The following is a 24,638-nucleotide window of genomic DNA, read 5'->3' as shown; positions in this document are numbered from 1 at the left end:
CAGACTTAAGACAGACTTAAGACAGACTTAAGACAGACTTAAGACAGACTTAAGACAGGCTTAAGACAGGCTTAAGACAGGCTTAAGACAGGCTTAAGACAAAATCCTAACTTCTGTGAATACCAACAGTAGTAAGTTTAGGATTTTGTCTTAAGTTAGTTCTGTGAATCGGGCCCTGAGTTTATTAGGATTTTCAAGTCCTCACAAACATAGTGTGTAGTTACAGGGATGCTCAAGTCCCCGCAGTGATAGTGTGTGGTTACTGAGATGTTCAAGCTGCCACAAAGATAGTGTGTTTTTCAGGCTGTTGATGTCCCCACAAAGATAGTGTGCAAAGATAATAATGTTCAAGGGCCTGATCTAGATTTCAGTGACAAATATCCCACCTGCCGAAATATAAATCCCATAGGATATTATGGAATTTATATTTTGGTGGACAGAATACTTGTCACTGTTTTGACAGAATAACCCATCTACCGAAATCTAGATCAGGCCCTAAGTCCCTGCAATTGTAGTGTTTAAATATAATCTTTAAGTCCCCACACAGATGGTGTGTGAAGGTAATGATGTTCACATTTAAACAGAGATAGTATATGATTATAGACATGTTCCAATCTGCATATACATAGTGTGTGATTATAGGGATGTTCAAGTTCTCCCAAGATTGTGTGTGTTTTTAGGTGCAATAAAGGCCTCACAGAGATGGTGTGAGAAGGTAATGATGATCAAGTTCCCACAAAGATAGAGCATAAAGATGATGTTCAACTCTTCACAAGTATAGTGTGTGTAGATAATGATGTTTAAGTCCCCAAAGAAATGAAGCGATTACAGGAAAGTTCAAGACCTCACAACGATTGTATGTGAAGGTGATCATGTTCAAGCCACCACAAAGATAGTGGTTGATGATCATGTTCAAGTCTCCACAAAGCTAGTGTGTGATTAAAATGCTGTTCTAATATCACAGAGATACTGTGGTCCTGATTCACAAAGGTAAAATGAATTTTTTGCAATTCGCAAAGGCATTTTATGAGTAGTATCTTTATGACTGATGCGTCTCTGCAATCGGGGCAGAGACTCCACACATAAAAAGTTATAGAGTCGTTAAAATATCGCTCATGAAATTGATTTGTGAATTGCAAAATGTCATAAACGTACACAAATATTTAAGTTCACCTTTGTGAATCAGGCCCCTTGTGATAATGGTAATTTTCAAGTCCTTTCACAGATAGTGTGTGAAGTTGATCATATTCAAGTCCCCACAAACATAGTGTGTGAATATATTGGTCAAATATCCCTACAGATAGTGTGTGGTTAGTGATGAGTTTGAGTCCCCACAGAGACAGCATGTGGTTATTAGGATGTTCAAGCTGCCACAAAGATAGTGTGTGTTTATTATGATGTTCAAGTACCCCTCGAGATAGTGTGCAACTATAGTAGTGTTCACGTCCCAACAGTGATAGTGTTTAAATAATATTCATGTCCGTACACAGATAGTATATAAAAGTAAGATTGTTCACATTCAAACAGGGATTATAGGCATGGTCAACCCTGCACATACATAGCGTTATTATAGTGATGTTCAAGTTTCAAAAAGATTGCGTGTGTAGTAAATGATGTTCAGGTCCCCACACAGTGCATAATTGTAGGACTGTTCTAGAACTCACACAGATTGTGTGTGAAATTAATCTTGTTCAAGTCCCCACAAAGATAGTGTGTGAATATGATGTTGAAATCTCCCCATAAAAAGTGCGTGACTATTAACATGTTCAAGTCCCCACAAAGATAGTGTGTGGTTACAGGGATGCTAAAGTCCCAACAGTGATGTGTGTGGTTACTGGGATGTTTAAGCTGCCACAAATAGAGTGTATGTTTATTAGGATTTTCAAGTCCTCACAAACATAGTGTGTAGTTACAGGGATGCTCAAGTCCCCGCAGTGATAGTGTGTGGTTACTGAGACGTTCAAGCTGCCACAAAGATAGAGTGTGTTTATCAGGCTGTTCATGTCCCCACAAAGATAGTGTGCAAAGATAATAATGTTCAAGGGCCTGATCTAGATTTCGGCAGAAGAATTACTCTGTCAACATCAGTGACAAATATCCCACCTGCCGAAATATAAATCCCATAGGATATTATGGGATTTATATTTTGGTGGACAGAATACTTGTCACTGTTTTGACAGAATAACCCATCTACCGAAATCTAGATCAGGCCCTAAGTCCCTGCAATTGTAGTGTTTAAATATAATCTTTAAGTCCCCACACAGATAGTGTGTGAAGGTAATGATGTTCACATTTAAACAGAGATAATATATGATTATAGACATGTTCCAATCTGCATATACATAGTGTGTGATTATAGGGATGTTCAAGTTCTCCCAAGATTGTGTGTGTTTTTAGGTGCAATAAAGGCCTCACAGAGATGGTGTGAGAAGGTAATGATGATCAAGTTCCCACAAAGATAGAGCATAAAGACGATGTTCAACTCTTCACAAGTATAGTGTGTGTAGATAATGATGTTTAAGTCCCCAAAGAAATGAAGCGATTACAGGAAAGTTCAAGACCTCACAACGATTGTATGTGAAGGTGATCATGTTCAAGCCACCACAAAGATGGTGGTTGATGATCATGTTCAAGTCTCCACAAAGCTAGTGTGTGATAAAAATGCTGTTCTAATATCACAGAGATACTGTGGTCCTGATTCACAAAGGTAAAATGAATTTTTTGCAATTCGCAAAGGCATTTTATGAGTAGTATCTTTGACTGATGCGTCTCTGCAATCAGGGCAGAGACTCCACACATAAAAAGATATAGAGTCGTAAAAATATCGCTCGTGAAATTGATTTGTGAATTGCAAAATGTCATAAACGTACACAAATATTTAAGTTCACCTTTGTGAATCAGGCCCCGTGTGATAATGGTAATTTTCAAGTCCTTTCACAGATAGTGTGTGAAGTTGATCATATTCAAGTCCCCACAAACATAGTGTGTGAATATATTGGTCAAATATCCCTACAGATAGTGTGTGGTTAGTGATGAGTTTGAGTCCCCACAGAGACAGCATGTGGTTATTAGGATGTTCAAGCTGCCACAAAGATAGTGTGTGTTTATTATGATGTTCAAGTACCCCTAGAGATAGTGTGCAACTATAGTAGTGTTCAAGTCCCAACAGTGATAGTGTTTAAATAATATTCATGTCCTTACACAGATAGTATATAAAAGTAAGATTGTTCACATTCAAACAGGGATTATAGGCATGGTCAACCCTGCACATACATAGCGTTATTATAGTGATGTTCAAGTTTCAAAAAGATTGCGTGTGTAGTAAATGATGTTCAGGTCCCCACACAAATAGTGCATGATTGTAGGACTGTTCTAGAACTCACACAGATTGTGTGTGAAATTAATCTTGTTCAAGTCCCCACAAAGATAGTGTGTGAATATTATGTTCAAATCTCCCCATAAAAATTGTGTGATTATTAACATGTTCAAGTCCCCACAAAGATAGTGTGTAGTTACAGGGATGCTCAAGTCCCAACTGTGATAGTGTGTGGTTACTGGGATGTTTAAGCTCCCACAAAGAGAGTGTATGTTTATTAGGATTTTCAAGTCCCCACAAAGATAGTGTGTGGTTACAGGGATGCTCAAGTCACAGCAGTGATAGTGTATGGTTAATGGGATGTTCAAGCTACCACAAAGATAGTGTGTGTTTATTAGGGTGTTCAAGTCCCCACAAAGATAGTGTGCAAAGATAATAGTGTTTAAGGGCCTGATTTAGATTTCAGTGGAAGGGTTACTCTGTCACAACAGTGACAGGTATCGCGTCCGCCAAAATATAAATCCCATAGGATATTATGAGATTTATATTTTAGTGGACGGGATATCCATCACTGTTGTGATGGAGTAACCGTCTGCTGAAATCTAAATCAGGCCCTAAGTCTGTATAGTGGTAGAGTTTAAATATGATCTTTAAGTCTCCTCACAGATAGTGTGAGAAGGTAATGATGTTCACATTTAAAAAGGAATACTATCTGAATATAGGCATGTTTAAATCTGCATATAAATAGTGTGTGATTATAGGGATGTTCAAGTTTTCCAAAGATTGTGTGTGTCTTTAGGTATGATCAAGACCTCAATTAGATGGTGTGAGAAGATAATGATTGATCAAGTTCCCACAAAGATAGAGCATGAAGATGATGTTCAAGGCTCCACAAAGACACTGTGTGTAGATAATGATGTTTAAGTCCCCAAAGAAATGAAACGATTACAGGAAAGTTCAAGACCTCACAGCCTTTGTGTGTGTGAAGGTAATCAAGTCACCACAAATATAGTGGTTGATGATCATGCTAAAGTCTTCACAAAAATGCTGTTCTAGTGTCACGGAGACACTGTGGTCCTGATTCATAAAGGTAAACTTTTGTTTAAGCTTACAAATTTTTGCAATTCACAAAGGCATTTTACGAGTAGTAACTTTATGGCTGCAGAGCCTCTAAACCCGTGGCAGAGACTCCGCATACACAGAAGTGTAAGTTTACCTGTGAACCAGGAAATTTGTGATTATGGGAATGTTCAAGACCTCCCACAGATTGTGTGTGAAGTTAATCATGTTCAAGTCCCCACAAAGATAGTGTGTGAAAATAATAGTCAAATCTCCCCACAGACATAGTAGGTGGTTGCTGGGGTGTTCAAGCAGCCACAAAGATAGTGTGTGTTAATTATAATGTTCAAGTCCCCTCAGAGATAGTGTGCAACTATTGTAGTCTTCAAGTCCCTACAGTGACAGTTTTTAAAGATGATCATCATGTCCATACACAGATAGCATGTGAACGTACAATTGTTCACGTTCAAACATGCATTATAGGCATGTTCAACCCTGCACATACTTAGGGCCTCATTACGATGTTGGTCAGAAACTACACCGCCCGACTCCTTGTCGGATTCGGTTCTGACTGACTTGTGGCCGGTGGTTCTTGCCTGACCAATAACGATGCTTCCAAACACCGTTCGGAAGGACTCCCATTGACTTCAATAGGAGCCTCTGTTCCGACCGATAACACAGGCTCCTATTGGAAAAATGGGTAGCTGCAGAAAACCTTGCTCCCTGTTGTTGGCTCCCCATGGTGCCTGCCACACTGTGCATGGTTACACAAGGGGGGTCCCCTAGATATTCCCCTGAGCCCAAACCAGAGGACTCAGGATGAAGGGGGGCCTTCTAGGGGCCCCATAGTCAGTTTCCAACAGCCTTTTCGTGTCAGACAGACCAAGTCAGAAAGGCTGTTGGAATCCGACATCATAATCAGGCAGGCAGAAATGCTGACAGTTGAGCTGTACGAATCAGTTCCGATTTGGAATTCACCTTCCGACCGTGAGCATCATAATCGGTCAGTCGGAATTGTTTCTGACTGAGTCGGGCGGATGGGTTCCAACACGGTCTAGGGGAATCCAACTGCCGGCCAGATGCTTTCCGAACGACCTCATAATGAAGATTATAGGAATGTTCAAGTCTTAAAAAGATTGTGTGTGAAGTAAATGATGTTCAGGTACCCACCGAGATAGTGTGATTATAGGAATGTTTAAGATCTCAAAGAGATTGCGTGTGAAGGCAGTCATGTTCGAGTCACCTCAACAATTGTGTGTGAAGAATATGATGTTCAAGTGCCCACACAAATAGTGTGTGATGATAGGACTTTTCAAGAGCTCACACAGAATGTGTGTGTAATTAATCTTATTCAAGTCCCCACAAAGATAGTGTGTGAATTTAATGTTAAAATCTCTCCATAAATAATGTGTGGTTACTAACATGTTCAAGTCCCAACAGAGATACTGTGTAGTTATTGGGATGTTCAGCCACTCTTGAGAAGTCTTCCCTGGCTGGCTGCAAATCCACAAACACACCTGTTGTGGATGATCACAGTTCAGTGGGCAGTCTAAGACTCTTCTTACTCAAGTTACATGCTTAAAGAGTCTGGAAGGCATGCCATGCTGAAGGGAGCAGTGTACCTGTTTTGAATTAACCCAGAATGCCTATGTGGGCATGAAATAACTTGAAGTACAAGTTAGTGAATAAACTGGAGCTAGCACAGCTCAGAAACAGGGGTGTCGTGTTGCTTCAGCAGCTACAGGGGGGCTATAGTTCTTTGTGTTCCTATTCTGTCTTCACCTGGGCGGACAAAATGTCGTAATTAATGCAATAAAGGAATACTGCCTCAATAGAAAAGCAAACAGGAAAAAGGAAGAACAAAACATGGGTAAAGAGAAAAAGGAAAGAAAGAAGGAATATTTAAAGGAAGGATGGGTGAAAGAAAGGAAGATGGGTGTATGAGTAGGTGGGTGGGTGGACGGATGAGTGGGTGCAAGGATGCATGAAATGAATGGATAGTTGGATGTACAGGTGAAAGGATGGCAGAGAAAATGGCTGGATGGATGAGAGAGGGAATGAATAGGTGGATGAACATGTGAAAGGGTGGCAGAGGTAAGACTTGGATAGATGGCAGAGTAAAGCTGGATAGAAAGGTGAAATGATGGCAGAGTAAAGGTATTGCTGTATGTATGAATGAATTAATGAATGGATATGTGGATGGGCGGGTAGAAGGATGTCAGATTAAAGTGATGGATGAGTGGATGAAATGAGTTGATATATGGCAGACTGGATGAATGAGTAAATGGATGACAGAGTAGATGGATTGCTGAATGGATGGCAAAGTGGATGGATGGCAGAGTGGATGGATGGCTAGATGGAAGGCTGAGTGGGTAGATAAATGACACAGTGGATGGATGGATGATGATGGATGGCTGAGTGGATGGTGGGTGGAAGAGAGGATAAATGGAAGAGTGAATGATGGATGCTAGATTGGATAACAGATGGATGGCAAGGTGGATGATGGATGAATGGCAGAATGGAGAGAGGGATGACAGAGTGGGTGGAAGGATGGATGGATGCATGGCAGAGTGGATGAATGACAAAGTGGATGGATGGATGGCAGGCTGGATAGACGGATGGCTTGATGGATGTAATGGTGAAGAATGAATGACGGATGAAAGAATAAATGACTGATACAATGTAAAGGTGAAAAAGTGGATATCAACAGATAGGGTGAAATGATGCCTGGATGGAAGAGACAAGGGAGCTCTTCTAGGGCGGATTGGGCTCACTTACTTGGTGCCATCAGAGCTTTAGTTCAAAATCGGGGAGTATGTTCATTTTCTGGCGACTTTCTTGTTCAGAAACATGGAGCTGTGGTGCCACCCTGTGATCTAAATACATTAAACATGGGACAGTGCTATATAAACATTTGTAATATTCCATTGCACTCCCTTGGGCAAATAGTAAAAATAGTACAGCACCATATTTTCAAAGAGTTGCATGGCAATGATGCCTTTTTGTGTGATTCTAAGCATTGCACGACAGTGCTAAGCCAAGCTAGTAGTGTCTTTTGTGAATTTTATATACGATGAAGCTCTCCAGTACAAACTTCTACACACAATGTCAAGAGGCTAAGGGTAAGCTGTGTCCAGTGGATAATTTTGAAGAAATTACGTCAGGAAATATCCTAGGCTTTTCCATATACCCATTGCTTGCTCCTGGTTTCATTTGGTGGTATAACTTCATGCAAAGGCAGGACACATTAGTTAAGTAGATCTGGCTTTGTGTGGATTATAGTTGTCTTTGAACTGTTCCCACCCTGATAGTGGGTTGTGCACCATAGAGCAGAGAATTTGGTGCTGCACTCACATCAACGTTTGACACAAAAAGCATTTTGTGTGGCAAAGTTGAATTCCCCTAATTGCCACACGAGTACATGATCAAAATGTGAGTAAATCATGGCTGTATTTATATAATATACTGTCTCCAGCTTAGCCACTAACTTAAGACTATTTCCATGCTAGGGTATGAGCTGTAGGTAATGTAGTGCAATTACATTCCAAAACAGACACACATCTACTGTTTTCTGCTATGGCTCTTTCTTCTTAGATGTATACCAATAGTTTTCTAAGCTTACCCAAAATATTAAGTGTAGTGCCTCATTTTAAAAAGTACTGCCCTCCTTAAATGACAGTCTAATTACAGCAACATTCATGCTTCAATTCCAATACACGTATGGTAGATTCCTTGCTAAAGGTAGGTCTTCAAAACTTATAAACACTCTTAATAGTCTGCAGTTAAGCGAATCCCACAATCTCTGCTCCCAACTGCTGACCAATATGATCATAAACAACATATTAGGCCAAAGGAATATTTCACTTCTAAACAAGACATTTTTCAACCCCTAAGTGTGATATACTGGTCCATTCTTTATGCACTCTGTCTGCGGTGAAAGCCCTTCTTCTCTTGGGTGGAGTATGAGGCTCTCCAGGATTGAGTCGTTTTTTATACAGAATAAGTGTATAGTCATAGTAGGGGCTTTGAGTAGTAGCTAAAATATTTCAGCTGTGTACAGCAAATATGTGCTCCGGACATTTTGATATTGATGTATGTTATGCCGTGAGCAAATGTTTTTGATCGGTGAGGCCTTTTAGATGCTTCATTCTCTGCCTAGTTGCTTTCAAGGTCTTAGGTCAGGCACAGCCCTTTCTGCTTCTCTTTCAAAGGTGTGCTCTTACCAGCAGGGCCCATCTCCCACTGTGGGAGTGGAATCAACTTGAGGATGTTCAGGTGTACCGGCCTATTCTCTTGTTAATGGGAAATTTGTTATGTGCGAGGGTCATTGCCCTGATGACCTGACTGAGTTTCTTCTCAAGGCAGATATTAACTTTCCCAATTGAAGGACGTCTAGTACTGATGTGGGACAGGCTGCAGCTACCTCATGGCAGATCTTGAGACCTGAGCAGTAGTCTATCTCATCCCTGCCTATGGCTGTGGTAGCATTAGTAGACTTGACCCACACAAAAGTTCTCATGGTGAAGCAACAGAAGCCACTTCTCACATACTTCTGTAAATGCCTCATTCCCACTAGTGATGTGCTTGGGTCACTCCACTTTGAAGCACTTTACATGTGCACCAGTTAAGTCGCGTACAATTTCTTTAGGCACGGGGTGATTAAGTGATTTGACCAGAATCACACAATGTCGAGCCAACATCAAGAATTGAGTTCCAAGTTTGTAGCTCTAGCATAACGCCACATCCTTTTCACACTTCCGGCTTGAAGACCTTCTCACTAATAAGGTAGGTGGTTGAGCACAGCCTATGCTACTGCAGTATGTTGTAGTTAAACTGGTAGGATCTTGGAAGGCAAACTATATTTAAATACACAGGAAGGGCAAATTGAAGTGGACACCAACATGAGGTGGCCAATTTTTACAGCAGAACTTTGCACCTTAGCTGAAGCACTAAGTCCAAACTGTAATACGTGTGGGTACCAATGCAGTAGTAAGGGCACTGTGAGCCCTAATGCAATATAGAGATTTGGTCGCCCATTCACCTCCCCTTTTTCGTCTTTTAAAACATAGCCACTAATTAAGGTGAACCAGGACCCTGTGCCTCTGCACCTACTTCACTAAGGTTGATATATATCAAAGTCGGCATTTTATAATTGAATAAGGCCAAGGAGGCTCTGACAACTTTATATACTGTGATCAGTAGTGGCAGCGTCAGTGATTTTTCTTTTCCCCACCCCCTCCATTGATAGTGTTGACCCCTCACATGCCCTCACCCTCTTGCCAGCAATAAAAATAAGTGTCATGATGTGGTCTGTTTTGGCTGCATCATATTGCTTTTTAAAACTTTTAATTTCAATTTCATCCATGCGGCAGAGCAGGAACGCTGCTGTACAACAGGGCAAAAAAACTCTGTCAAAGCCAGTAGCTGTCTCATAGGTGACACCTGTTGGCTTTGCCAATGCTTGTTATATGACTGTTCTTCACCCATCTATGGGAATGACGCTGCTTTAATTTGTAAAGCATTGGGAACAGTTTGGAAATTAAGCAATACAAAGGATTTACATGTGATGTCATCTTACGGCAATATTTGAAAATATTTTCTACGAACGTCAATAATGTTCTAAGAACATGCTTTTTCTGTTAAAATTAAACTTACCCATGGTGTGGGCATGACATTACTGCAGTTCGGCATTTAAGAGAGCATAGCTGTTAGCTAGATGAGTGAGTGCCTAGAGTTGCATTGTGCTATCATCATAAGAACGTATTCCAAAGTGCATATTAATATGTAATCAAATTTGTAAAAAACGATCAGATCAGTTTATATTCTATCATGTTTTAATGCACCATCATTCTTTAATCGCAGATAAGGATCAAATGGCAATAGTGACGTAATCTGGGATTCAAAACGTCCCCAAATTGCTTTTAGCAATGTTTATAAAACCACTAACAATTTTTAAACTCAAATATTCTGAATTTAAAATGTTCATGTAAATAAAGTTTCTCTTTATTAAATGGGGAAAATGTTACTTTGCAGTAAAAATATTTTTTAACACAGGGTTTTGCAGCTTTTCCTTTGAAATATCTGTGCTTTCTGCTGCTAACTTGTGTTCCTGGTGAACAAAGTGTGTTTAAATGCAAAGTGTGTTTAAGACTGCAGTACCGCCTCCTGTCTACAGGGGCAGAGCTGAGCAAAAATATAAACACACTTTATGAAACACAGGTCCCCACAAGGCAATTTTTTTAAAAGTTGTAAAAATTGACACAGATGTTCCTGAAGCCATTTTTTGTCATTTAAAGGACATTGCCTTGTGGGGACTTGGGTTCAGGTCCCCACAGTGCAATCAAGTCCCCACAGCGTGAGTGTGTTATCACACCCAAGTCCCCACAAGGATAGTAACACAAACACACACACACACACACACACACACACACACACACACACACACACACATATATATATATATATATATACAAGCACTTTTCCTAAGTGCCTGGGACACTCCCTGTAAGATCATTTACCCATAAACGGAACAAAGCACAGGCACCATTGACCTGTCCCATGTGCAACCAGGGTGACGAAAACGAATCACACCTACTCTTTCTGCCCAGAGCATTCGTCCCTTCGCAGTAGGTGGATCATTCCCATTTGTCAGGAACTGGGAGTTCCATATTATCAAGTAGCCTTAAGGATATTAAAGGTCGATCTATCTTCCAGAACTGTTTTAGCCGTGAGCAAATTCCTAGAGGCAGTTTGGCACAAACGCAATGTCATTTTTACATAGAAACCAGTGTAATGATTATGGGCTCTATCCTACCTCTCCCTTGTAATAATAAATTGTCTTTTTATGCATTGATCTTATGGCGTTTTTGCCGGATATTATTTATACATATTGTTAGACCTGTCAGCCCTTTGGGTGGTCCCTCCTCATCATTATTTATTTTGTCCCACTTTTGCCTCAAACCCTGTTAGTATTTTTCCTTTTTGGGAACCACCAGACTTTTTAGTATTGATGCAGATTCAGGGAGCCATTTTATCTACCCCTGGAACTTCTGTCTGAGGGCCTGGAGCACAAAATGGTGGCCACCTGTGACATCATCAGAACCCACTGGAACCTACTAGAACCTTCTGCAACATTCTGGAACCCTGTGACAGTTGGAGGCGGTTTGGAATGTTGGGAAGATAAGCCAGAGTTGATAGTTGGAGCTGGCAGTTGGCACCTGACTGGTGAAGAGAGAGCAGCAGAAACCTGAAGGAGGAAGGAGTGAGGCAGCAGGGGTGGAAACTTGTGCCTGGAGTGGGGTCCATAAACCCACCCTTGATACTAGTCCCTACTGACTGAGCCCAGCCTGGAGCCCTGTGTGGGAGAAAGCAAGAAAAACCATCTTGAGGACCTGGACAGCAGGAACAGGCCTTACAAGCAAAGAACAGCAAGTTCCTGACCTGGTTACTGGTAACTACCTGAAGTCCGACGTCGAGAAGCCTGGAGACCTGGAGCCCGAGGTGGAGAAGCGGCGCTGACTGGAAAGCAGACGTCGTACCCGGAGCCGCCAGAGGTCGAGAGAGGGCGCCGACGGAGGTCGTAGAGAGTACCAGAGGTCAAGGAGGAAGTCACCTGAGGTCGAGTGTGCGGCGTCGACGGGGGAGTGAAGTCCGCCCTCCGGAGTCGCCGGAGACCGAGGTGAAGCGTGCCGGAGGTCGGGAGTGGAGATCGCACTCCGGAGTCGCCGGAACCTGAAGAGAATCGTGCCGGAGGTCGGGAGTGGAGGTCGCACTCCGGAGTCGCCGGAACCAGAGGAGAGGAGCACCGGAGGTCGGGAGTGGAGATCGCACTCCGGAGCCGACGGAAGTCGACATCGAGCCAAGGCCGGCCGACGTCATCGAACCGGAGCCGCCCGAAGTCGACAATCGAGCCAAGACTGCCCGACGTCATCGAACCGGAGGTCGACATCGAGCCGAGGCCGCCGACATCGAACCGGAACCGCCTACCGGCGTCGTCAAGAACTGTCATCGAGCCGAGGCCGCCGACATCGAACCGGAACCGCCTACCGGCGTCGTCAAGAACTGTCATCGAGCCGAGGCCGCCGACATCGAACCGGAACCGCCTCACGGCGTCGACACGACTCCAGCGGCGTCGGAGCTTCATAAAAAGGGCAGTAAGTGGAATAGAGGGCGCCTAAGGCCCTGTGGAGCTCTAAGAGACCATCCTAAGGGATAAAGAGGTGTTAGAACCAGCCTGGGAGTGCCAGGGGTGGACTGAGACTGATACAGTGACCTGTGTGAGGGGTTGTGTAGTTTGGGAGAGCCAGATTCCTAGATTACCCTTGATCTACCTCAGTTTTAGCCTCAGCCTTACCCAAGCTAGGTGAGACACCCTCAGGCCATCCACCTAACCACGAGCTGTGACTGGGCCAAATCAGCCCATAGTATTTTAAATGTGATCTGATTTTACAAATGTCATTGTTGGCTGATATTATTTATTGAGGGTACTGTATTTATTGTATTTATCTAAGTTATTCCTGTAATGTATTTATTGTCCTGAGCTAACTTATTCCTGTACAGTATTTATTCCCTCACAGTATTTATTTGACCTGATCCTATTTATTGCACCTGTAAAGTGTTACTATTTATTTGACCTGCACTTTTTAAGGAGAAGCCGTGTGTACTGTGATTGTGTTATTGTTTGTTTAATCAGTAACTAAGAGAAAAGAAGATAAACACAGAGATATTTTCATAAATTTTTAAGGTGTAGTGTCGTTTTTGGAACGGATGCACGCATGGTTATTGTATGGGTATAGCGTATGCTTAACACGGTGCCTTCCTTACTGCTCGAGCCAAGCTACCACAGCGTGTCTGGGAGAACACCACCACCACCCTTCCGGTGTGGGAGTGGGTTTTTCTAACATGATTGGTGTTCAGCGGCGGGATTGAGCTGTGCCTACGTATACTCGACAATAACTGTGGGTAGTCCATAGGCCTACACCTGGAGTTTTCTCAAAGTGGCCTTCCTAATTGTGAGTTTTGTTTTTCCAAATTTGCTCTGGTGGTGGGAGGAGGTATTATATAAGGTACCCCCCTGCATTGCTTCTGTCAAAACCGGTCTTCTGTTCTGAGTGGGCAAAATGGAATTTGTCTTAGAAAATGTGGAAAGTTATACTGTGGCCCAACTCAGAGAGTTCTGTCAGAGAGAGGGAGTGTACTGTCCCCCAGGTGCCAAGAAGGCTGAACTCCAAACCAGCTTAAGGGCTTGGGGGGAGGCACGACGAGAAAGCAAGGCTGAGGAGGAGGACAGGGATAGAGAGCCCGACAGTGAGGGAGCTGGTTTGTACCAACCTGAGGTGGGGAACCTAGTAGCGGGGCCCAGAACCATTTCCAGGAAGGGCAGCACTGTCTCTAGCGGTGGCTTATCTGAAGTGGAGTTAACTGACCGGAGGGAGAAAAGACAGCTCACATGGGACTTAGCAAGGCTGGAGAAAGAGAAGGAGGAACAGAGGATGGCTCATGAGTTAAGGCTGAAAGAGATAGATCTTCAGATCCTAAGAGTCGGGGCACAAACTGTTCCTAATGGTGGCAGCAAAGACCAAGAGTTCACTAGGGAACCCAAACCCTACTTGCCGAAGGACATAGTAGCTAGCTATGGGGCGGGTGACGATATCGCCAAGTGGCTAGCGGCCTATGAGGTCTCGTTAAGGGCCCATGGGGTTCCAGAGAAGTACTGGGGAGGGGGATTGTACAAGTACATGCCTCCAGCTGGTAGGGATGCATTATTGGCCCTAGAGGAGGATGAGCAGACCCACTACCCCACCATGAAACTGGCGCTCATAAGAAAGTTTGGACTAACACCCGAAAAGTACAGACAGAAGTTCCGGGGTAGTCACAAACTGGGTACACAGAATTGGGTGGACTTCCTGGACTATGCAAAGAAGGCACTAGAGGGTTGGATTCAGGGCAGTGAAGTGAGGAACTACGAGGGGTTGTTTGATTTAGTACTGAAGGAACACCTGCTTGAAAAATGTTTCCCTGAACTGCGTCAACACCTGGTGGATAGCAAGCTGACCAATCCCCGGAAGCTTGCTGAGGAGGCGGACATTTGGGCTAGTACCCGGGTGTCCACAAGGGGGACTGGAGGGGATACTCAAAAGGCCGGACAGGGCGCCCCCCAGAAGAAAGAGGGAGGGGAAAAGAAAAAGGAGTTCTCCAAAGGCCCCCAAAATAATTTCCAAGGAAAGGGAATAGGATTCACCCCTAGGGCTAACCCACCCAGAAACCCTAATCCTGGCCAGAGTCAGCAGCCCAGGGTTGTCCATTGCTACGAGTGCGGTGGCGTTGGACACTATAAGGGAGATGCGAACTGCCCGAAACGACCACCCCCTCCCATTGGAGGAAAGACCCCCGGAGTAGCTAGTGCAGTGCTCGGGGAGGAGATGCCCTTAACTAAGGGAAGGGAGTGGGCGGGTGTCACTTTAGTGTCCCTGGGAGAACGGGAGATGGTTCCTAAGATCCAGGTGCCCGCAAATACCGTAAAGTATGGGCAGTGGGTCACCATCAACGGCCAAAGAGGGGAGGCTCTGAGAGACACAGGAGCCAGTATGACTATGGTACGTAGCCAACTGGTGTCTCCAGAGCAGGTAATTCCTGATGTACTCCACCCAGCCGCGATGGCTGACGGCAGAACAGGCCACTATCCAGTGGCCGAGGTTCCCATTGAATGGGAGGGGGTTGCAGGTTCACTTCGAGTTGCCGTAAGCCCTGCCGTGCCGGTTGATTGTCTACTGGGGAATGACATGGAGCACAATGCTTGGAAGGAGGTGGAATACCGGACTCGTACTGAGATGCTGGGTACACCTGACTGGGCCTGTGTCAGCACAGGGTCCGCGACTACCCGGAGAGGGAGTTCGTTCAGGCTGGAGCCTGGAACAAAGGCCCAGCCAGCTGCCAGTCAAGGGAAGAACCGAGGACAGGAGGAGCCTGCCTCGGCGTCCACACCCCGTAGGACGGATAGGCCACCGGAGGTGGTGGACCAGGAGTCTGCGGTGGGGGATGTTACCAAACTGGAGGACCTACCCATCCCGGCCGAGTGGCACGTGGAGGGAGGCCCGTCCAGGGAGGAATTCTGCCAGGGCCAGAGCGAGTGCCCTACCCTTGAGGGGCTAAGGCGTCAGGCCCAAGCCCAGGCAGCAGGGAACGTTGAAGGGAACTACAGTGTTTACTGGGAGGATGGCCTCCTCTACAGTGAACCCAAGGCACCCCTACATGGATCGTCACGAGCCTTGGTAGTCCCTCAACGTTATCGAGCCTTCCTTCTGGAGTTGGCTCACGAGATCCCATTGGCAGGACACCTGGGGCAAGACAAGACCTTCGCCCGTCTTGTCCCACACTTTTATTGGCCTCAAATGAAAGTGTCGTCCGATACCTACTGCCGGACATGTGTGTCTTGCCAAGCCAGTGGGAAAACAGGGGTGAAGCTGAAAGCTCCCCTGGAACCACTTCCTGTCGTTAGCACCCCCTTTGAAAGGGTGGGCATCGACATTGTGGGTCCGTTAGATCCGCCAACGTCAGCCGGTCACAGGTTTATCCTGGTCCTGGTGGATCATGCCACACGGTACCCAGAGGCAATACCTCTGAGGACCATAACAGCACCTGTTGTGGCTAGGGCCCTGATGGGAATCTTTACCCGAGTGGGTTTTCCCAAGGAAGTTGTGTCCGACAGGGGGACCAACTTCATGTCAGCGTACATGCGGGCGATGTGGAAGGAGTGTGGGGTGACATACCGGTTCACCACTCCTTACCACCCCCAGACCAATGGTCTGGTGGAGAGGTTTAACAAAACCTTGAAAGGCATGATCAGAAGTCTGCCTGAAAGCCTGCGGAGGAAGTGGGACGTCCTCCTACCCTGTACTCTTTTCTTACAGGGAAGTGCCACAGAAGGGAGTGGGCTTCAGCCCCTTCGAGCTTCTGTATGGGCACCCGGTACGTGGACCTCTCAACCTGGTGAGAGACGGCTGGGAAAGAACTCCCAGAAAGCTTCCCCAGGATGTGGTGAGCTACATGCTGGCCTTACGGAGCCAAATGGCTAAGTTGTGGAAGCAAGTTTCTGACAACTTGGAAGCCAGCCAAGCAGTGATGAAGGCGTGGTATGACCACAACGCTCACCCGGTGGAGTTGGAGCCTGGCCAGAAGGTGTGGGTGATCGAACCAGGAGAGCTTAGCGCCCTCCAGGATCGCTGGTCAGGACCCTTTGAGGTGTTGGAGAAGAAGGGTAAGGCTACCTACTTGGTGGATCTTAAAACCCCTCGTCAGCCCCTACGGGTGCTGCATGCCAACCGCCTCAAACCCCACCACGAGAGGCCCAAAGTCATCTTGATGATGGTGACTGACGGAGCAGAGGACGTGGAAAGCGAGCCTCTCCCCGATTTGTTTGCGTCGCGAGAGAAAGATGGGTCGGTGGAGGGAGTGATTCTCTCCCCATCTCTAACTCCTAAACAACAGGAGGACTGCCGCCAGGTCCTGGGGCAGTACTCTTCGTTGTTCTCCCTTGTCCCGGGTAGGACTCACCTGTGCATCCATGACGTGGACACAGGAGACAGCCCACCTGTGAAGTCCAAGATCTACCGGATGTCAGACAAGGTGAAGGCCAGCATTCACAGTGAAGTCACTAAGATGCAGGAGCTAGGAGTGATCGAACCTTCTAGCATCCCCTGGTCCAGTCCGGTGGTGTTAGTACCAAAAGCTGCACCACCGGGTGCCCAACCGGAACGGAGGTTCTGTGTGGACTACTGGGGACTGAATTCAGTAACCAAAACTGATGCTCATCCGATCCCTAGGGCGGATGAATTAATTGACCGGCTGGGAGCTGCCCAATATCTAAGTACCTTTGACCTTACCTCTGGGTACTGGCAGATCTCTTTGACTGATGGAGCAAGGGAAAGGTCAGCCTTCTCCACGCCCAATGGCCACTACCAGTTCTGTGTGATGCCCTTTGGGCTCAAGAACGCACCTGCTACGTTTCAGCGCCTGGTAAACCAGATCCTCACCGGAATGGAGAGTTTCTCTGCTGCTTATCTGGATGACATAGCCGTCTTCAGTAACAGCTGGGAGGATCACTTGCGTCACCTGCAAGCTGTTCTCCAGGCCCTGAGACAAGCTGGATTAACGATCAAGGCCAGCAAGTGCCAGATCCGGCAGGAGTCGGTAGTGTACCTTGGACACTTGGTGGGTAGGGGAGCAGTGCAACCCCTCCAGGCGAAGATCGAGGCCATCATGGCCTGGGAACCCCCCAAGACACAGACTGAGGTCCGAGCTTTTCTGGGCCTCACCGGATATTACCGCCGCTTCGTGAAGGGGTACGGTACCATTGTAGCCCCCCTCACGGAGCTCACATCCAAGAAACAACCTCGACGGGTAGTCTGGACGGAGGCTTGTCAGCAGGCCTTTGTGAGACTGAAGAAAGCCATGTGCGAGGCCCCAGTCTTAAGGGCCCCAGACTTTTCCAAGGAGTTCATTGCCAAGACGGATGCATCAGAACATGGCATTGGGGCAGTGTTATCGCAACTCAATGAAGAGGGTCTGGATCAACTCGTGGTCTTCCTATCCCGGAGACTACTTCCCAGGGAACAGAAGTGGAGTGCAATAGAGCGTGAAGCCTTTGCAGTGGTATGGGCTCTGAAGAAGTTGCGACCATACCTGTTTGGCTCGCACTTCCTAGTTCAGACCGACCACAGACCCCTTCGTTGGCTGATGCAGATGAAGGGGGAGAATCCCAAGTTGTTGAGGTGGTCTATTTCCCTACAGGGAATGGACTTTCAGGTGGAACATTGGCCTGGAGTGGACCACGCCAATGCAGACGGTCTCTCAAGGTATTTCCGCCTTAGTGATGAGAACTCCCAAGGGGTTGGGTAGCTCTCCCCACTTTCAGCTGGGGGGGACGCGTGTTAGACCTGTCAGCCCTTTGGGTGGTCCCTCCTCATCATTATTTATTTTGTCCCACTTTTGCCTCAAACCCTGTTAGTATTTTTCCTTTTTGGGAACCACCAGACTTTTTAGTATTGATGCAGATTCAGGGAGCCATTTTATCTACCCCTGGAACTTCTGTCTGAGGGCCTGGAGCACAAAATGGTGGCCACCTGTGACATCATCAGAACCCACTGGAATCTACTAGAACCTTCTGCAACATTCTGGAACCCTGTGACAGTTGGAGGCGGTTTGGAAGGTTGGGAAGATAAGCCAGAGTTGACAGTTGGAGCTGGCAGTTGGCACCTGACTGGTGAAGAGAGAGCAGCAGAAACCTGAAGGAGGAAGGAGTGAGGCAGCAGGGGTGGAAACTTGTGCCTGGAGTGGGGTCCATAAACCCACCCTTGACACTAGTCCCTACTGACTGAGCCCAGCCTGGAGCCCTGTGTGGGAGAAAGCAAGAAAAACCATCTTGAGGACCTGGACAGCAGGAACAGGCCTTACAAGCAAAGAACAGCAAGTTCCTGACCTGGTTACTGGTAACTACCTGAAGTCCGACGTCGAGAAGCCTGGAGACCTGGAGCCCGAGGTGGAGAAGCGGCGCTGACTGGAAAGCAGACGTCGTACCCGGAGCCGCCAGAGGTCGAGAGAGGGCGCCGACGGAGGTCGTAGAGAGTACCAGAGGTCGAGGAGGAAGTCACCTGAGGTCGAGTGTGCGGCGTCGACGGGGGAGTGAAGTCCGCCCTCCGGAGTCGCCGGAACCTGAAGAGAATCGTGCCGGAGGTCGGGAGTGGAGGTCGCACTCCGGAGTCGCCGGAACCCGAGGAGAGGAGCACCGGAGGTCGGGAGTGGAGATCGCACTCCGGAGCCGACGGAAGTCGACATCGAGCCAAGGCCGGCCGACGTCATCGAACCGGAGCCGCCCGAAGTCGACAATCGAGCCAAGACTGCCAGACGTCATCGAACCGGAGGTCGACATCGAGCCGAGGCCGCCGACATCGAACCGGAACCGCCTACCGGCGTCGTCAAGAACTGTCATCGAGCCGAGGCCGCCGACATCGAACCGGAACCGCCTACCGGCGTCGTCAAGAACTGTCATCGAGCCGAGGCCGCCGACATCGAACCGGAACCGCCTCACGGCGTCGACACGACTCCAGCGGCGTCGGAGCTTCATAAAAAGGGCAGTAAGTCCTCATCCTGGGACCATCACCCTCCGCATGGGACAACTCCTGGTGGCCCCCGGCACTAGGCACCGCACCTGAACCGACGGACCACGCACGCAACTTGGGCGTCATACTGGACTCCTCCCTATCGATGACCAGACAAGTCAACGCCGTCTCCTCAGCTTGCTTCCACAACCTCCGCATGCTCCGAAAGATCTTCCGATGGATCCCGACCGAGACCAGGAAGACGGTCACCCAGGCTCTCATCACCAGCAGACTAGACTACGGAAACACCCTCTACGCCGATACTACAGCCAAGCTTCAGAAAAGACTTCAGCGTATCCAGAACGCCTCCGCCCGACTCATCCTGGACGTCCCCCGACGCAGCCACATCTCGTGCCACCTGAGAGACCTGCACTGGCTCCCTGTCAACAAGAGGATCACGTTCAGACTCCTCACCCACGCACACAAGTCCCTCCACGACCTAGGCCCAGGGTACCTCAACAGCCGCCTCACCTTCTACACGCCCACCCGCCAGCTACGTTCCGCTAACCTCGCCCTCGCCGTTGTCCCTCGCATCCAGAGAGCCACCGCTGGAGGAAGGTCATTCTCCTACCTGGCAGCTAAGACTTGGAACTCCCTACCCGTCCACCTGCGGATGACACAGGACCACCTGGCCTTCAGGAAACAGCTCAAGACCTGGCTGTTCGAGCAGTAGCAGACCCCCTTCCCCAAGCGCCTTGAGACCCTTACGGGTGAGTAGTGCGCGATATAAGTTCCGTGATTGATTGATTGATTGAGTAAGTGGAATAGAGGGCGCCTAAGGCCCTGTGGAGCTCTAAGAGACCATCCTAAGGGATAAAGAGGTGTTAGAACCAGCCTGGGAGTGCCAGGGGTGGACTGAGACTGATACAGTGACCTGTGTGAGGGGTTGTGTAGTTTGGGAGAGCCAGATTCCTAGATTACCCTTGATCTACCTCAGTTTTAGCCTCAGCCTTACCCAAGCTAGGTGAGACACCCTCAGGCCATCCACCTAACCACGAGCTGTGACTGGGCCAAATCAGCCCATAGTATTTTAAATGTGATCTGATTTTACAAATGTCATTGTTGGCTGATATTATTTATTGAGGGTACTGTATTTATTGTATTTATCTAAGTTATTCCTGTAATGTATTTATTGTCCTGAGCTAACTTATTCCTGTACAGTATTTATTCCCTCACAGTATTTATTTGACCTGATCCTATTTATTGCACCTGTAAAGTGTTACTATTTATTTGACCTGCACTTTTTAAGGAGAAGCCTTGTGTACTGTGATTGTGTTATTGTTTGTTTAATCAGTAACTAAGAGAAAAGAAGATAAACACAGAGATATTTTCATAAATTTTTAAGGTGTAGTGTCGTTTTTGGAACGGATGCACGCATGGTTATTGTATGGGTATAGCGTATGCTTAACACGGTGCCTTCCTTACCGCTCGAGCCAAGCTACCACAGCGTGTCTGGGAGAACACCACCACCACCCTTCCGGTGTGGGAGTGGGTTTTTCTAACACATATTTATTGTTGTTTCTATCTTGTATCGACGTAATTCACAGTGTTTTTTTATTGACTATTGTAAACTTACTGTGGTACTATCAGTTACATCAGTTCTGGAGCACTTGGCACTTTAATCTCAGGTACGTCCCTGATGAGGGCTGATACTAAGTATTGCTGCTACCATTGCATAGGGATACTAGTTTTATCCAGGTTTTCTCTTTTTATTGTTTAGCTTTTATTAGTATTGCACATCTTATATTGAAAGTGGTATTTGAATAGAGTTGTATTTCTTTCGTACTTGGGCGCTTTCAGCTTCTAGCCCCCAATGATCATGGTTTATTTGGTAATAATATGACTTGTGTTGTGTGTACTGATATTTTAATGTTTTGCTGTAAACTTTGATGGCTGCAATAACAGAATAAAGTAAATTACTACTACTACACACACACATATATATACATACACACATATATATATACACACACACATACATACACATACAAATATACACACAAATAAACACGTGTATGTGTATACATACACAGACACTTATACATATACATACACACATACATACATATACACACACACACACACACACACATATATATATATATATACACACATACACACACACACAAACATATACACATAAACCTCATATGCAGATGACCAGAATACATTATGCTGTTTATTACAATTGTAGAGGGTCCTGGGCTCACAAGGAGCTAGGTTTAGCCCCTCCCTCAACACCGGTAATAGCAATCGTGTGGTAAAAGGTAAAGGGTGTGGGCTGCCTGCAACACTCTTTTCCCCTTTGATGCTTCTGATCTAAACCAACATCACTTGCTGTCCTAAAACGTCTGGCCTCCCTGAAACCAGCTGCATTGGTGCTAGCTTGAGCTAACAGAGGATGCAGAAACCAGAAGGGCTAGATAGCCTACAATGGCAGTCTCCAAGTCTAATAAAAAAAACAAAAAGCAAAACTGCGAGCCTCCAAGATGCCCTTCAAAAGTAAACAGGTGAAAATGTTTCCCTTTAGGCCAAAAGGGTGGGAAACACAGCTTTAGAAAGTGAATGGCTACTTTGTGGGAAAAGCTGTCAGGAAACCTATTAAGCCGCAACGTGCCATTATGTTTCTATGCGCCTTAATTGCTACCTTTGTATTCCCAGCTGAATGGGAGATTGAGGAGGGAGAATTAGGGAACAATTTTGGGAGTCCTGAGGATACTCTGCAACCAAGAGGAGCGACGCTGCCTGCACTTACTGTCTCACGAGAACATGGTCTTAAAAATATGGAGAAAGAAGCTGTGCTCAAAAATTTAAAGAATGTGGTAAAGGGGGTGGCCCAACCATTAGAGCGTTCTTGACTCTAGTCTCCAACTTCTTTGGAAAGCGAAAGAGGAACTTTACAGAAGTTGAAGTGCTGTTACAAAGAGAGGTCTTAGTACCCCCAAGAACTCTCAGAGATCAACTTATCACCCTAGCTCATGAGAGAGATGCGAAAATGATGGGTACTTTAAAAAAAACAACAACAAAAAAAACTTTGCATGGCTTTTTGGTGCCAATTTATGGCTCTTGATGTGGGGATGCATGTTGGGAGGTATACAAGTACAGTGTAGGTAACAAAACTATAAAGACACGCAAATGTCTTATGACATCTGTGTCATGGCCAGAAGGTCCATGGACAAAACTAGGCAAGGACTTCATTGGAGCAAACATAAGTAGATGATGGACGGAGCGCTGAAACATTTCAGACACTCACCCCCAGTCACAGATCTGGGTTGAATCCATCATCGTTCTTTAGCTCACTTCGCCACTCCAGTTCAGACACAGCTATATGGAAATCAGTCTTGACCCTGTGCCTCATAGGAACAGTCCAGCCCGAACTGCCAAGCCATGTCTTCCCTGGACCGGAAACAAGGAACCGGTTTCGGGCTAAGGACTTCCTTAGACCCATGGGTTCTACCTCTTAATATGTGCTATGCATTAATACTAATCAACTACTTTAGCAAATGGATGGAGATGAAGTTTATTTCACTGCTCAAGACCAAAAAGATGGTTGATCTCTCTAAACAAATATTTTGTCACAAAGGATTTCCACATGAATTAGCGATAATGGAGTACAATTTGCTTCCCTTGAAATGATCACATTTCTTGAAATGAATAGCATAAAACATGTAAACGCTCCCCTTTACAACCCTCACAGTAATTGACCGGTGGAAAGAGACAATCAACTTGTTAGGGAAACCATTCAGTTTTCTAAACAAATCAAGAGGCTGTGTAATTGCAGCACTCAGGACACGATTATGGTCATATAGCACTACACCACACAACACCACAGGTAAAAACCCATTCGACCTGCAGACTAGCCATCATTAAATTGCAACCCTATTGGTTCAAGTTGTGCGAGAGATGGGTAAAAAAAAGTATAGTATTAAAAGTAATATTGAAGTGAGATAAGGGAAAAGGCTTTAAAACTACAATACTAGCAATGCGGTCAAGAATTCATGTGTTCAAGAAGGGAACCAAGTAAGATTAGGTATGCATGTAGCAAATCTCTTGAAATCAAGTAAAGTGAACTTTTGCATGTGATTAGGAGAAAGGGCACCACTCTTGTTTGAGAATGACCAGCGGTGGAATGGTTCTCATATGGCTATAGTCAAAACTAATCTATCTGAATACACTATCCCTTCTTCACCTGGACAAAATTCCTCTTCCAGAGACTCTTTCAATAATACCCCTATCTCTGATGTGCCTGTCTTGGGCAATACAAGTACGGTGGAGGTGAAACTAAAGTACAAAACCAACTTCCAACTTGAGAAACTCATTGCAGAAGGGATGCTGCACCACCATTCTGATTAAAGAGAGTGCCTTTGACTAACAAGTTTTTTTCTATGGGTAGGAGAAGTAGTGACTAGAACTATTTTATAGTAATCATTCATTCACGTATACACAAGGCTTTGCACAGCCCTAGGAAATAAGCTTTACATGGACAATTCAAATTAAGATTGCGGTCATACAGAATCTCCCATGAAAATATCCTATTCCAGTAGGAGCGAGTTAAAAGCTTCCCAAACGTCTATGGGATCTGATGCAGACCTAATGAAAAATCTGAGGAATTCACATTGTAGTTTCTTTGCACCTACATCATTATGTGTGTGACCTTTATGCTACATCTGCTAGATCCAAAGGTCTTGTAGGTATTAGCATTGGTCAATTTAGCAATGAATCATCACAGCAGGGTATCTTGAAAGGCTATCTGGGGGCTGTCACAGAAGAACAAGTTACTTACCTTCGGTAATGCTTTTTCTGGTGGATACAGTATCTGCCTGTGGATTCCTCCCCTTGTGAATATCCCCTGCGCCAGCAACATTCGGAAACTTTTGTAGCAGTCCACGCCGATGAGGTCGAAGACTACGTCACAGAGGCACGACTCCGCTGACGTCACCGGCTCCATAAGAAGACCTCGTCGGCGTGATGTCAGTTCCGCCCTTTTTTCCGTGCCTTGGATGCACACAGACGAACTGACAGCAATATATACACAGCATACACAGTACATAATATACAATGCAACACACACAGTGTGGAGAATAAATAGAAAGGCAAAAGAAATAACA

At 45.9% G+C, this 24,638-nt stretch overlaps 1 protein-coding gene across 3 annotated transcripts in view; it reads right to left on the bottom strand.

Annotated features, from left to right (window-relative positions):
- LOC146829728 (mitochondrial ornithine transporter 1-like) overlaps positions 1 to 24,638 on the bottom strand; it is a 224,920-nt gene that overhangs the window by 53,170 nt on the left and 147,112 nt on the right. The window contains exon 7 of one of the 3 annotated variants that reach the window (XM_085608447.1): positions 7,154 to 7,251. The exons of the other annotated variants lie outside the window; for them this stretch is intronic. Within the exon in view, the coding sequence (XP_085464573.1) occupies positions 7,163 to 7,251 (89 nt within the window). The 3' untranslated portion in view covers positions 7,154 to 7,162. The remainder of the gene's footprint in view (positions 1 to 7,153; positions 7,252 to 24,638) is intronic. 3 annotated transcript variants of the gene reach the window in all.

This window comes from Triturus cristatus, chromosome 5_2 (assembly GCF_964204655.1).
Source record: "Triturus cristatus chromosome 5_2, aTriCri1.1, whole genome shotgun sequence".
Classification (NCBI taxonomy): domain Eukaryota; kingdom Metazoa; phylum Chordata; class Amphibia; order Caudata; family Salamandridae; genus Triturus; species Triturus cristatus.
This window is presented reverse-complemented; position numbering and strand designations above follow the sequence as displayed.